This window comes from Stegodyphus dumicola, chromosome 4 (genome assembly GCF_044657685.1).
Source record: "Stegodyphus dumicola isolate Sdum_Otavi_A_Nest chromosome 4, ASM4465768v1".
In the NCBI taxonomy this organism is placed as follows: Eukaryota; Metazoa; Arthropoda; class Arachnida; order Araneae; family Eresidae; genus Stegodyphus; species Stegodyphus dumicola.
Genome location: NC_140771.1, coordinates 13,399,000 through 13,414,838, shown reverse-complemented (window position 1 = coordinate 13,414,838; position 15,839 = coordinate 13,399,000). Strand labels below are relative to the sequence as shown.

The window sequence follows — 15,839 nt, the reverse complement described above, 5'->3', positions numbered from 1 at the left end:
ATTTTTTAAGTACATCATTAAGTATGAAAATGGCATTTTTTTCTCTTGAGGCCCACATTTACGTACACTGATAACTATTCGGCCCGAAAGAGATGCTGAGTTTGACATGTATGCCTTAGGAAGGTTGTTCTATTTGTTATGTAGGGGTTTATATTAATTAACCCAGTTATCTTAGTATTTTGCCTATACATCATTTCTTTTTTTTTTCCGTAGACTACCACCAAGATGCAGATTATTTAATGTTTATAAACGTAGAGATTTTGAGTTTGGGAAAGAGCCATTTTTTGAAATGCTGATTACAGTTACACCTTTTCTGCAAATTGAATAATTTAACAGCTTTAGCTTCGCTATTCGCATTTGCTTCAAGGCAAAATCAAAGTTTATTTAGACGCTTTTCCCTTTAAATATAATAATTTAATTTGACTGTTGATTTTTTAATATTTTAATTTGGCCTACATTTCTCAAAAGTAGCAGCCGTTAAGTTCCTGTTATTGTATACATCTTGTAATAGTCAGGCTGGCGTGTTAATAGACATGCTTATTTTAAATCTTTTCACTAAATGGTATTTACTGCACTTTAGAAGGTAAAACTGGGTAGTAAATCGTCTGCCTGTCTTTACTCTTTGTAGGAATTGGTATATAGAGTAATAAAGAACCTTATTGTTTTATCATTACCAAATAATTCAATGATTCGCCTTACGTATCATATTAATCCAAGTAATAAATATTAGCTGGGTAACAAAGATCAATAACGTCAAATGTATTATCCATCGACGGTTTAACTTTCACCTCTAATTCTAGAAATGATAGTTATGATGACTGAAAAGCTAAACGGAGACTGCCGTATCTTAGGACCTGGGTTCGAATCTCGGAAAAGGCATGGGCGTATCTGTCCGGTTCCTCATATGAGGCAACTGTGGCCCACCTATTAGGTGATTCCATAATAAAATGACCGTGACATTCGGCCTTAGTAGTGGCCAACATTTGTGGACGGTTTGGATATCCTCCATTCGGGAGGGGGGGGGGAACAGCTCTTTGCCACCACTCGACGCATCCAACAATTTTTTTTTTTATGGGAAGTTAACTATCAGCACTCTTTAAAGCAAATATTTCAGTTACAGTTTTTATAAGGTTTCTTTTTTTTTAACAGAAAGACTTGAGCTGGAAAATTTTATTACGAAATGTCCATAATTTCACTTTTGCAAATATAAAGAAATTCCTTGATTTGTCTAACGCAGCATTATTTCTTACAACTAAAAAAATTCTTTAAAACACAAATATTCATATTTCGGAATTTTTAACTTAAAAAAATTAATTTTGTAAAAATTACTACATTATTAGTCCAAAGGGACTTTGTCCCTGAAAGCCTATTGTTTTCGTTTTATGATTTTGCGTTGAATCACTATAAATGTCCGTTTCACTTTTCAAACTGTTGCCACCAAATGTTAGAGTCCTGCATTATATTTGAAGAAATTAACTAATGAAAAATCTGCATAAATGTATGCATATTTCTCGCATTGGGATAAAACAACGCCATCGTACGTAGAGCCAACGTACATAGAGCCATCGAATTTTGAACGACGTAATCCTCCTACGAATATGGGCATGTGGAAGACCAAATCTGAAACTTGGAATTTGTTTTATGATCGATATCATATTTTGTAAAACTTTAAAGAATTTTTGAGTAACAAACTCAACGATTTAAAAGCGAGCAATGGCAACACTCTACAGCGGAAAAGAAAAATTTTTTTTTTTTTTTTTTTTTTTTTTTTTTTTTTTTTTTTTTTAGCAGTGTACAAACGCTAATGCGTTGCGCTGTTCAGTGTATTTACAGCGATTTAGTATAACTTCAAACTTTAAAATTAAACATGTTGGTAAATTTTTGTCGTACGGAAGCCACACATTTCTAATTTTAAATTTTTAAATGAATATTTTTCTCTTAAATATAAATTATACGTAAAAGAAGATTTTATAAAAAAAAAATAATTTCTTAATTATTTTTTTTAATTTGGAAAGGAGAATATATGAGTATTTGCGTCATTTCGAATATTTTTTATTCGGAACTATATAACTACGATCAATGATTTTGGAAATTAAAGGCCGCGGAAGAACCTTTTAGGCCACGGTGTATAACTTATCTTGAAAAATATGGTATAACAAATGTCATTGGTTCGTCATGCATGGTTTTATATTCCATTGTTCTAGTACTCTCTCTTAGAAGGACACGCTATTTAAACTTTTTATGCTATGCGGTTTTAGTTAAATCCGCTAAAAGTGAGAAACAATACTTAATCACAATATTTTATATTCGATAACAGCAATTTCAGAATTTTACTTTTGACCAGTTATGGGGCTGGTAAAATGGCGGAATTTAAACGAAAGTATTATAAAATAAATTTAAATGTTTTAATATAGGTTATTATTATATAGGCCATTTCTATACTATTTCTTTTTTTTTTTTTTTTTTTGAAATTCTGCAAATGTCCCAGTAAATTGCATCTCACGATATTACCTTTACTTATATACCTCGAAGAACAGGATTGAAGTTAATGAATTTTACATTTGAATGCATTTATAGAATCATATGACTTACATTTATGTTACATTATGTAATCTGTAGAAGAATGCTAAAGAAAAGAAACCATTGAGAAGGATTATTATTCCTTCTAATCGGAGCAGTAAAAAGTACGAGTATATGTCGCATCACCGTTTTCCCAAGGTCTTCCACCTTGAATGGCGTAAATTTATCTTAAATTTAGGTTGAAATGGAAATTCTATCTCATACTAACTAAAATTCACAGGCTTAATTATTAGGAAAAGGAAGAATTAAATAATTATTAAAATCCATCTCGATTAGCAATCTCTTAACGGAGAAAAAACATATTCAACTAAATTTGAAAAAATTCCATCATTCCCGCTATACGCTTATAACGCTAATAACTTGGATAATGTATACGCTAATAACTTGGAAGAATCTTCAAATGCATGATGAATTTGTATTTTATCTGATAGTGCAATGATCGAAATACTGCCTTTATCAGCTTGATCGCATAATAAAGATATGCGATAAAAATTAAAAAAGTATTCTTTTAAGTTTCAAGACAATTCATCTGAGATATTTTATTTAATCGCAAGTACGTATTGGCTCATTGTGTAGCACGAAAAAGTAATTTCAAATAGAAATAAAAGTTAAGCTAAATAAAACCATGTAACATTTCAAATAGCAAAAATTCATTCTGCAGTGGAAGTACAATCGGAAGTTTAAAAAAGGGTGGGAAAAAATTTTAAAATCAATGCAATGTACTATCAAGGGTAAGTTTTAAGCCCGATATTTACAGAAGAAATTCCATTTCTTCTGTAAATATGAACAGAAAAATTCAGTTGTTGAAAAATTCAGAAATTTACAGAAAAAATTCCATTTCTTCTGTAAGTAAGATTGTTAATGGGATAAAGAAATTCTATATCTTTATCCCATTGACTTCCAAAGAGAGAAACTTTATCAAGACAAAGCAAGCCTTCTTATAAGCCTTAATGCAGTCGTACTTCGAAATGTACCACTGCATTCCTTGAAAAAATGAAGACTGATACAGGAATTGCGTATCATTCCTGCATCTTTTCAACTCATTCAACTGTCTTCTTTCTATCATCTTTCCAACTCATTCTTGAGAAGTCCCCTGATGATCTACTTTGGACTATCGTGCCTTTGGTTCCCTGAAAAGACTTCATTCTGAGCGCGAAAACGCCACGATTGGTGGATTTTGGAAAGTAGTGGGAGATAAAAGGAAATAAATAACACTTGAAACTTTACGAAAAGCCCTTCTATACTCAAAATCACGGTGCAGACTAATACTTACAGAAAAAAAGGCTATCAGATCGAAGATTAAAAAACTACTCTTTACATTTTAAACGTTAATTAAACGGCCCCGAAATCGTTATATTATTGTGCAAACACACTCTGCATAAGAACAATACCCAAAACAACAGTGAAGTCCAACTGTTTTAAATATTTACAGAAATTTAAAACAATATTTCATCAAAAACGAATAAGAAGCTTAACAAAGGCAAATTAAAAGTTCTTTTGAAAAGATCACCCCCTTTTTTTTTACCATGAGGCCACTTCGTGACCAGGAGGGTCTGAGTGTACCCCCAATGTATTACAATGTATTGTTGTCATATTATTTATTTACAAAGGATTATTTATTTACTTACTTATTTGGTACTTTTACCTACCTATTTTGCATTTGGTGTCTTGTACTTTGTATGTATGAGTATTTGTTTGTATGTATGAGGCCACGAAGACATGCTGGAAGGAGGGAAAAAATACCTTATATACTCCCTCTTTTAAAGAGCGACTGGGAATTAGGGGGACCCATCGCCAACTCTTGGGGGTGAAGAATCATTATCCACCCCGTATTAGTCCGGGAGGGCCTCTGTAAAGTCATTAGGATTTTTTTTTAAAGAGGAATCATGAAAAATGAGCAATATCATTGTCGGAACTCGAACTTGGACTTCTCGAATACGCGGTGAGTGTGCTACACTGCGGTCGTTACACCACGAAGGTAAAGGTACGCTGGAAGAAGGGAGAAAATATATTATCAGCTTAATTTGGTATAACTGAGAGGTTGCAGGAAAACAAGAATAATTTTTGAGGATTTAATTAGCATTGAAGACATAGAAGTAATACCGAATAAAGAATTTAATGTCGTACAAAATATTATTTTAATTTGACAGCTAGTAAAGCTGGCTATGAAAATGCAAGCATGATTCAGCTTTCTTTCTTGCAGAAGTAGTTTAAAATAAGGAAAATGTCATCCTTAGCTTGGCATGGAATTTTGTATAAAAACTAGCGGGCAAGCCCTCTAGATGAGCAGGCTCTTCAAGAAAACAACCCATTCATAAAAACATTTTGTTGCCAAATTAGCCTTTTCACAGTTTTTAATTAATATCTCAGCTCATGATGATGAGATACACATCATCATCAACTGAGATATTAATTAAAAACTGTTATATTAATTAAAACTTTCACAGTTTTTAATTAATATCTCAGCTAAGATGAGAATGGTCGAAATGGCTTCTCACAAATTATTTGGCATCCAATGGTATTTCTCTCAAAACTCAATTCCTCGTCGCTCCGGAGGAGATGATGTTACAAATAAAAAACGAACAGATAAAGACGTGCATAGATTTTAATGATATAGATTGCATGCACTTAGAGCGGCAATTGTTTTCCTTGAAGCAGACGTATCTCATGCCTGGTTCTCTGGAAATGCATATATTGTAAAAATTAGCATCAGACTAAGGCTAAAGGTGATAATTTAAATTTGAGAATTATGTAATTGTCTTCCATACATTGATTAAGGGGTTATTTCGTAAACTATAACAAGAAATTAGAATTCTTAAAAAAGAGAGAACGAAACAGATTAACAGGAGGGAGTTTTGATCAGTTTTTAGCAGTCATAACAGGAATATTTATGTAAATTTTTCTGTGAGTTCTGTTCAAACAATCACGATCTTAAAATAACTAATCAAATAAAAATTCTATTCATACAATTAGATTTTTTATTTCATTGATTAGTTTGATTACTTCGAGCATTGTCCAGCAAACAGAGTAAATTTCACATATTGAGGTATCAAGAATATAATTTGTTGGATTAAAATAACTTACATACTCTATGTAAGACTCGTTAAATGATAATATATATAACTATCTATTATTTGAAACCTTGCTAAATGTCTGGGAATTTCCATAATCTGTTATTTCAATATAACTAGAAGTTTCGATTACATTTCTTGAACAATGAAAAGTCTTTGCAGAAACTTTGAAGATTACGTGTCTGTCAATCCATATTCCTATCTTTATTTGAACTTTAAATCTCTTTTAGTTGGCCAATCGTGACTTACAAATTTAAGTCGTAACCTCCTTAACGCTTTTCCTTACTTCGTAACCAACTCGTATATTCTAGAGAAGTTGCTCTATTGCATTGTTTATTCAGAGCATATTTTCAATTATTAACTGCACTTCAGTGCTATTTTTGCTAAGTACGTGTTTTAACTGCTGATAATAATAATAATGTACTTTGTGTTTAAAATTCTCTTTGCTAAATCATATCTTTTTCTTTAGTTTGAGGAAAAGTTTAAAGAGAGATTTTATGATATTTAATCTAGTGTAGCGAATATTGACTTTAGAAACTGTTATTAAGCTTTTAATTTTTGTCCTATTTATAAAAGAAAGCATTTTTAGGAAATTTAAGCAATATTTTCTCGGAATTGACAAATATGAATAACAGTTAAAGGATATAAAAGCTTTTCTTATTAAGTAATTCTATCTTCTGAAAGATAAAATATAAGGATTTAAGGAAATTTTAAATGAATTAGTATTAATTGAAAATTCCTTTCCTACGCCCGAGATAAATTATCACGCTGTTGAACAAAAATTCCCTTCAGGCGTTAATGAGCGAAAGGTATCTTTTGCACTATAGCACTGAGATAAACACTGCTAATAAGTATAGGCATAAAATATAGTTCTGCTGTTGTTACCAGTCTCACTTGCCTGACAATGATCAGCACAAGCCAAGACATTTATAGTGGCAAGGAGTCCAATGTGCTTGTCGTTGGCTAGAGCCTTGAGCATCATACAGAAGACAAGCTGACTTGAGCTCACTTCCGCCCCAGATTTGAGTGATTGTATCCCCGGAAATACTACCAAAATGACCACCAATCTAAAGTGGCAATACTAACAATTCGCAAGTACATGGCATCTCCTTAGCGAGATGTGTTATGCCTCCTTAATGATATATGTGTAATCCCTTCAACAGCATGTGAACAAGCATCTTCTTGTGCAGTGTTAGTGAACGCTTGTGTGCCTCGCGATGCAATAATTGCTGGGGCACTGCCCAATAATTAGTGCTATAACATCCTCGTGCTATTTTAATCAGTGCTATAACATCCTCGTGCTATTTTAATCAGTGCTATAACATCCTCGTGCTATTTTAATCAGTGTTTTTTATCTATGTTCTTAGCGACGTTATAATAATCAACGCCTTAGCAATCTAACTGCACTCTTCTGCACACATGAGTATTCATGAACTCCTCCAGCTTTCATGTGACTTCATTTACTCCATTTGTCTTTTTGTGCCTTAAGTGACTATTTATATGTACCTGTTTTATGTGCTCTCTGTTTACGCATTTTACGCATTGTGTTTTGTGTATTGTTTGCCTATGTGTATGTATGTCTTTTTATGTGTACGTCTTATTGTATTTTTAGTTTAACTACCTACCATCTGTAACACTACAGCTTGCCTCTTCAATCTGTAATACAAGCCTACTAATGCCCTTGTAAGGCCATGTACTTCCCTTTGACAACCTCAATAATCTCCTGGTGCAGCCTCGTGTGGCTCCAGGGAGCTTTTGCTGTAGTTAGAGGAGGGCGTGGAACACATGCCTGTTTACTTCTGTTAGACACCAGGCGTTCCAGTCCTCCGTAACCTACCTACCAAAATGACCACCGACCCTAGGACTTAACGAATCTCTCGGTGTAATTATCACGTTGGAAGATGCTATCTAATACCTGTGTGAGTACAGCTAGCATGCAGGATGGCATTTTTAACAATTCTCCAAAAGGTTACATTACCACATATACGTACAGTTTTACATAGACTTTTTTACATATAATACTATACATTTTCTATTGCTAGGATGTTAATTACAGCGGTTTGTTATGATTTGCTTAGCTTAGCAGTTAAATTTCCTATTTTTTGAATATTACTAAAGCTTCATTTTAGTAAACAGTTTCAACTGGAAACTTTGCAAAATGTTAACAGAGCACATTACCAATTAAATATAAAATTTACAGTTGCACAAGATTAATAGATCCCATTATGAATTAAATACCAGATTCACACTTTTATATAAACAAACAGTTGCAACAGAATCGATTAAAATCAGTATATTCAAAAGACCAAAGTAAATGCACTTATTATAAAACTATAGCTACATATATTAGAAGTTACATAATTGTCGAATAGAGTATAATAAATTTGCCGATGAGACTTGTAGAGGATAAAATCTTTGGAGAAGATGTTAAATTACCGGAATTAAATACGGAAGATGAAGCTGTTATGAAATTAGTAAACATTTACTCGAAAGAATTTGCACAAGTTCAGCATACTGATAAGGAACTATCTAAAATTATCCAAGAAGTTAAGAAAAGTACATGCAAAAATGAGAACTGTAGTCTGACAGGAAAAGACCGTTTAGTTAAAAAAAGACAGATAAATCTTGTTTTAAATGACAGCTTTTAGTTATAACTGAAAAACTCAAATCGTCGACAATAAAGATGTGCCACAAAGGATCTTCTGGTCATCCGAAATATTCACTAAAATAAATTTTGATACTGTTGGTTCGCTACCTACTTCAAGGACTGGAAAAAATATATTATTCGAGCTTATATATATTCGAGCTTATATATATAAAAATATATTGTTACAAGGTATTTCTCCCACTTCCCTAGCGTGCCTTCGTGGTGTAACGGTAGCACGCTGGGCTGGTATTCCAGAGGTCCGTGTTTCGATTCCCGGCGAAGGCGGTTGCAAATTTTTCGTCTCTTCGGCTTCTCCCCCCCCAAAAAAAATCCTAACGTCTCTACAAGTGGCGCCCGAACTAAAAGGGTTGTGGATGATGCTTCTCCGCACCCAGGATTTGGCGACTATGTCCCCTAAAACCCTAGTCGCTCTTTAAAAAAGGGGAATATATAAAGTATTTCTCCCACTTCCCTAGCGTGCCTTCGTTGTGTAACGGTAGCACGCTGGGCCGGTATTCCAGAGGTCCGTGGTTCGATTCCCGGCGAAGGCGGTTGTTAATTTTTCATCTCTCCGGCCTCAAAAAAAAAAAAAAAAAAAAAAAAAAAAAAAAAAAAAAAAAAAAAAAAAACTAATGACTCTACAGTGTATGTCGTCCAAATATCCAGATGCTGTTGCGGGGACAAGGATTTCTTTACCTTCCCTTAAGCTGAGTTCATAAACTTATAAATTTTACAGAACGTTTCCCTTCGGAAAAAGTCTATCCGTTGAGGGAGAGGTTGTAACTGCTTTAAATGTTTTTGTTAAATCCTTTTAGAATTGAAATAGATGAAGAATAATGTATATGAAACGTATGAAATTATATGAAACGTAGGCTAGAGATCCGAATGCTTTTCTCGCACGAAGAATGTAATTAATTTATTTAAAACACGTTTCTATTCTTAAACATAAACAGTTAAAGTTAGAACACGTTTCTATTCTTGTTTGTGTGTTGCCTTTTTTCTGAGTTCATCTTTCATCTTGTGAAATTAAAGTGTTAAATAAAGTCATTGCTGTTTTCCATAAATCTACTTTGCTTCAACCTCGAAGAATGTTGTGTAATGCAGGAAATATATCATGTTTTCTTCAAGAATTTACTGTGGCATGGGCTGAGCAGTTTCTGCAAACATGTTGACCAACACAGTTGCAGCAACCGCTCGCTGTTGCGCTATGTGTCTGCCAGCTAATGGCCACCACTTTGACACTCTAAGCCAGTACTCTAAGCAACTGTACAAGTTCAGCTGCGGAAAGATTGTGTTCAACTTAACCTAACCTATAATGTATTAACATATAACTGATTTCGTAATTATCTCACAATAAGCAATTTTCTTTTGCTAAATTATGCATACATTTTATTGACGGACCCTCTATATATTTTAGCTGCGAGTTCGCGGTTATGATGTTAAGTGAAAATACAGTAACAAATATGCTCAAATGTTTCTTAAAAATCTTAAATCTTATTTTGAAAAATATTCTGACAAAATAATAATCAGCAGTGTTTTTTTTCTTTGTTTATTAGATTTTTCCCAGAGAAGATTTCAGAGTGAAGTTAGTAGTTATTTTTAACCTGAAATTTTAATTTGATTTCAAATTTTAGTAGTTATTATTAACCTGAAATTTCAATTTGATTCCGAATTAAATTCTTTGAAATATTATTTGATTTTAGATTTAAAGTCAAATTTAGGCAAACTTTCGTATCCATAAAAAATCATCCAATCAGCTCTCATTGTCAAATGCCCCGCGAATGGTTGAGCAGTAAGATGGCAAACACTAGTAGCTCGACCCGGTTTTAAATTACGATGAGACGGTTAACTGTTATAATAATACTTTTCGTGGTTTTCTCCATGTGTAAAGTTATCAAGAATCAGTTTCTCCTTAAATTCCTTCACAAAGGCATTTTCTACTTTCAACAGATAAATAGCTCTCCTTTCTATAATTCATCCCAATTTAGCTCATAACGAAATTCGATGTCGCATGCGCTTTGGGGTTCCTTATTATTAAATTTTACGGAGCGCACCGAATATGGCTTGGAAGCTACGAGTGAATGCAGTCAAAATTTAATATGTATATTCTGTATTAAATAATATCTTGTAAATTAATAGTTTAAATTTTTTAGAAAGTAAAATTATGTGGTATTTATTCGCCTATCTATTTCAGACGAAGAATAAAGGTTAGACGCCATTTTGAAAAATATGAAATGTTTGTTTTAATTAATAAATGTTTTTTGAAAATTAAGTTAAATAAATTTAATAATAAATGAAGTTATTTAAATAATGTGACATTTTTCTTCGAGTTAATAATAAAATTGCATTCTCAGTTTGCATCTTTAAATTGAGACATATTAAAAAATTTCAATAACAAAAATTCAAAAATGACAATTCAGTTCAAAATTTTAATATCAAATATTTACTTCCTTAAGATCCCTCAGTACTACTACTGAACAGTGGCCGTGCGATGAGGGCTTGATTCCAAGGGAAAGTGCTGGATGAAGAGTTATTCTTAATATGTGTAATGTGAATACTAGCCATTTTCCATTAGAAGGTCCCCTACGAAAACTTCGTTTCCCTTAGGCAGATAGCTCTCGTGTGCTTTGCCGTATTCAAATTAGTTACCCTCACCTTCTTAAATGCCATTCGGTACTGCATCATTAATAATACTTTATAACATCAGATGTATATTAATATACTTTGTTGTTTTTTACAGGAAACTGGTTATACTCCTTTGATGTATTCCGTAAAGGACAACAGGGTTTTTGTAGCAGAACGATTCCTGGATATGGGGATGGATGTCAACATCAAAGGAAAAGTAAGGAATGCCTTTTTTTATTATTATCTTCATCCAGGATATCTATTGGTTAAAAAAAAATGGCAAGCAAATGTCAAATGAAAACCAAAAGCCATTGGACAGTTTGGATTTCTGCAACCGTGACCATGCAAATCACATACTTGATCTCACACTTTCCAGTTAAAATTCAGTCACGAGTGCATTTAAGAGACCAATATTAAAATGATTCAGTAAAGAACTTTCATCATTCTATATCATAGAAACAACTTTCTCAAAATATTATACATGCAACATTTATATGTATTTTCCTAAAAGTAACGCACATATTAAGGAAAATATAAAGGTTTCTTTTAAAAACTTCAATTTTATTCGTATTTTTGTCTTACAATATGCGTAGTTTCTAGCTAAATTTAACAAAACTTACAGAAAATATTACAACATTCAGGAGAAATATTTAACGCAAATTTGAAATTAAAACGCTGAATATTGGCTAAGATTCACACTCAAAAATATTTTAAGTGTAAAACATTTTAAGAAAATATTATTTTACCATGCGCAGAATGTATTAGCTTTTCTTTTCAATAATTTTGTAGTCAACTAATTTGACCATCTTATATTAAAATTCCAGGTAATATCAGTAAAATTCAGAAAGATATCGAGGACATAATGAATTCTATAACAGCTACTTTATGGATCTACCTGGTTTCTAAGATATGTTTTAGTCTCAATTCATTGCGCACATGATTCCGCTGTGTGTAAATTAGAATGTTATTATGCAAATAAATACAAATATGTGTCTGGCGCTATACAGGGCGTATGAATACAGCAGTGACAAACTTTCAGGAGAGATAGAGTACACCTAGACCAGGGATGGCTAAACATTTTCGGTCGCGGGCCAAGATAAATTTTTCAAAAATTTTAAAAACGATAGACAAGTATTATAATTTAAATATGTTAATGAGATGAATGAAATTACGATTTCATTTTTAAAAGTTCCTTATATTGAGGTTCGAAGTGAGATGTACCGATTCTACGGAACGAGGTTAAATGCTCATCTATCAGTCTACATCTTAAATCATTCTTTCTAAGGTTCATAGTTGAAAGCACTTGCTCACATATGTAAGATGAAGCAAAAAGAACTTATTTTTTGGTATTAAATGAGTATTTTTGGTAAATGAGGTATTAAATTTGTGAAATTTACTTTCGATAATGATTTGTAAAACTCTAACTTTGGCATATTTGGAAACAACTGCTTGAGATGATTGTTAGATTGCAACTCAATTACTCCAAGCTGTAAATCTGACCTCACTGCTTCACAATTTACGTAGAAAGGCATGGTAAAAATATCCAATTCTGTTTGAATGGCACTTAAATCGAACTCATAATGCAGTTTGTTTCAAGCTATCTTCCCACTTCTTAAGGTTCTCTTCATTTACTGAGGGTACTGAATTTAGCCTTGGGAAATGCGACAAGTTGTTCTTGCCTAGCTGCCCGCCAAACAGATTAAGTGTTAGTTTAAAAGCTTTGAGATGGGCCGAGATATCGCCAATAAGTTGATTTTTCACTTGAATCTAGACAATCAGGTTGCTCATATGACAAAGAAGATCTGTGAAAATACAAAGTCCGAAAGCCATTCTGTATCTTCTCACATTTTGCACTCCGCAGAACACTTGTTTCATATAAAAGAACGACATAATGACGTCTTGCAGGTGTCAAACTCGCTCAAGAACACATACTGCACTAAACCACCTTACTTTCGCGTAGTACAGTACACTAGAGTATTAAGATTGCGCGGACTGAAAAAAATCTCGAAATTGCCTGTGAGTAAGCCCACGAGATCGAATAGTATTTACAAGCTTTACGATTGCATTAAGCACGGGTTTCATATTCAATGCAGATTTACACAGAGCATCTTGACAGAATGTAAAAAAACAACTTTGTTCCCGGGATGTATTTGATTAAAGAATCAAAGAAATCCAGATTTTTTTCCTGTCATATTTGGTTCCCCATCGGTCGTAATAGTACATATATTTGTTATAGGCACTTTAAAAGTTAAAAGCCATTCTTGAAATTCCCGAAAAATTCACTTTACGGATTGAAAGCTGTCTGTGCTTACTGTTTCTGTTGATTTATGATTTTTTGAACAAAAATAGAGGAAGTAAAAAGATCATCAGTCCTTTGAAAAAAAGGAAAAAAAAAATAATATTTAAACAAAGTAGAAAAGGATTTGAATATATAATATATAAATACATATTTCTTTCAATTTGCCTCAATCCGGCAAATTAAAATTGTATCCGGGGGCCGGATAGAACCTTCCGGAGGGCCGGATTTGCCCATCCCTGATCTAGACAGTTCCAAAACACAAGTGCAATGCAGCTAACTATATCACTGATATCTTTTTTAATTTGCATATTTTTTTACCTGAAACATTTCTGCAAGTTGCCCTTATTAGTTGGCTCTCAAATTATAAAAGGAAAAGAGTTAATGAATTTTCCATACGTGCGTAATTAAAAATTATTTTCTTTGCATGCTCGTGGTTTGTCAAATATTCACTACTTTCATTTCATAGTTCTGTTTATTATTTCTATCAAACATTGTGATGTTTCCTGTAAGTTCCCTTATATTTGGTTAAAAACTTGCATGTTATAAGCAAAATATCGCAATTTTGTATCTTAATAAGCTGTAATATATTTAATCGTGATATATTCAATCGTAATATTTAATTGTAATATATTTTAATCGTAATATACGATTTTATCGTAAAAATTTCAGTAAATCGTAATTTTTTTCGCGTGTTCGTAAATATACGTATTATAGTTGTAGAGACATTAGGTTATTTGAAAGCAGGAAAGATGAAAAATATGCAACGTCTTCGCCAGGAATCGAACCACGGACCTCTGGAATACGCGCCCAGTGTGCAGACCCCCACACCACGAAGGCATGCCAAGATGGTGGGAGAAATACCTTATATAGTTAGAAAATTCATACAAACTCAGAATGGAATATATATCGTGAACGTTACGTGTCATTTGCATAATACAGGTTGATCAAAATATTTGTTTTTTTTAAATCAATTTATTGTTGGTCTTATTTTCACTGAAGCACGTGATTTACAATACGTTATTTACGTAGCTGCAATTGCAGAATAATTTGGCAACACTATCTGTCGAAATTCGGAAAAATGTCTTAAGTTCAGAGTATACATTAACGTTTGATTGCAAAGTGAATTGCCAGTAAAGGTGCTTGTGGAATGATTTTTATAACAGAATCAGATCCATTATTTATACGTCCATTAATTATTATCAAGAATAAATATTTTATATTTACTTGCACCATTCAGTCGCATAATTATATGATCGTAGAGTAACATTAAATGCTTCACTGACCTTTAGTCGTCACATGTCAGTTATCTTTCTTTTAGCACTTAAATAACAGTAACTTTAACCGAATTTAAAATTAGCACTATGATAGAAATATTAAAGTTCTGAGAATTTGCTAAATTCCGAAAGATTATCAATTATCTAATATTTCTAAAAATCTGCTTTCAGAGTTTCTAACTCTTCTCAAACACAGCAGTTAAATATCCATAAGCGCGAACGGATTTTGCAGTTAAAATCTTATTATTGGTTACAAATTATTGTATTACATCTCATCTTTTTACTGCTGCATTTTGCTCTGCTTAACTTTATCGTCTTGACAGAAATTAAACTATTAAAAACTAGTTACATAGTACAAAAGTAATATTCAATTAAATACTTCTTTGTCACTCCTCACTGTTAAGCAATTAAAAGTAAGTTATACTTGAATATTGGCTGTTTCCGGCAGAGATCAGATCTGCATTCAAAATAAAACAATCAAGAAAGCTTCTCGATTTTCGGACCCATCGAATGGTATTCTAAACTAAACTTTCATTTGCTTCGGAACTTTAGTTAGTGAAACAGACTCAGCTCCTTTTCTAGATGCAGATTCTTCTGCAGTTACTCGCAGTCCTAATCAGTTCAGTGCAACTTCAAACACTAAATTGTTATGAGAATCTCAAGAATAACTTTCTTCATATAGCTTCGTGTTGACTGCTAGCTTCCAAGAGTTAATTGCTCTAAAATATTAACTGAATTTATACGTTTCTGTAGTAAGTTTAATTAGAATAGGCAAAAGAGCAAAGAAAATCAAAAGTTTCAACCAATACTGCTACGGCACTTTTGCTGTAGTTTGCTTTCAGATGTTTGGATTAAAGTGACCAATACAGCTTACTATAGAGAATCTAATTACAAAGTGCCAATAACTTCCTTTCCCGAAATTTTGATATGAAAGGGATACTTACATGAAGGCCAAGACTTAATAGTATTTTAACATTAAAACTTTAATAAGTATCTTCTTGAGCATTACAAACAAAAATATAAGGAAAAACAATATGAAAGGTCTCAGATTTTAAATTACGTCCAAACAGGCGTTTTTTTTTTTTTTTTTTTTTTTTTTTGTGTGTGTGTGTGTGTGTGTGTGTGTTACCTTTACTTATTAAATATCATGTTCTATGTATTCAAACCATAAAATTCAGTTCAACAGCAATATCGGAAAATAATTTTAAAATGAGCATATCTTTAGAATTTCCGATACAGAGTCTCGCACGCTGGAGATAAAAAAGTTTTTTTTTTTTTTTTTTCGTACAGCGTTGCGATTGCTCGCTTTGAAGTCGTTAAGTTTTCTAATAAAATATTCGTTG

General features: G+C 32.6%; 1 protein-coding gene across 1 annotated transcript in view; it reads left to right on the top strand.

The window, feature by feature from the left end:
• The window catches only part of LOC118190026 (uncharacterized), a 226,173-nt gene that overhangs the window by 97,129 nt on the left and 113,205 nt on the right, over positions 1-15,839 (top strand). The window contains exon 2 of the mRNA XM_035360710.2: positions 11,039-11,140. Within this exon, the coding sequence (XP_035216601.1) occupies positions 11,039-11,140 (102 nt within the window). The remainder of the gene's footprint in view (positions 1-11,038; positions 11,141-15,839) is intronic.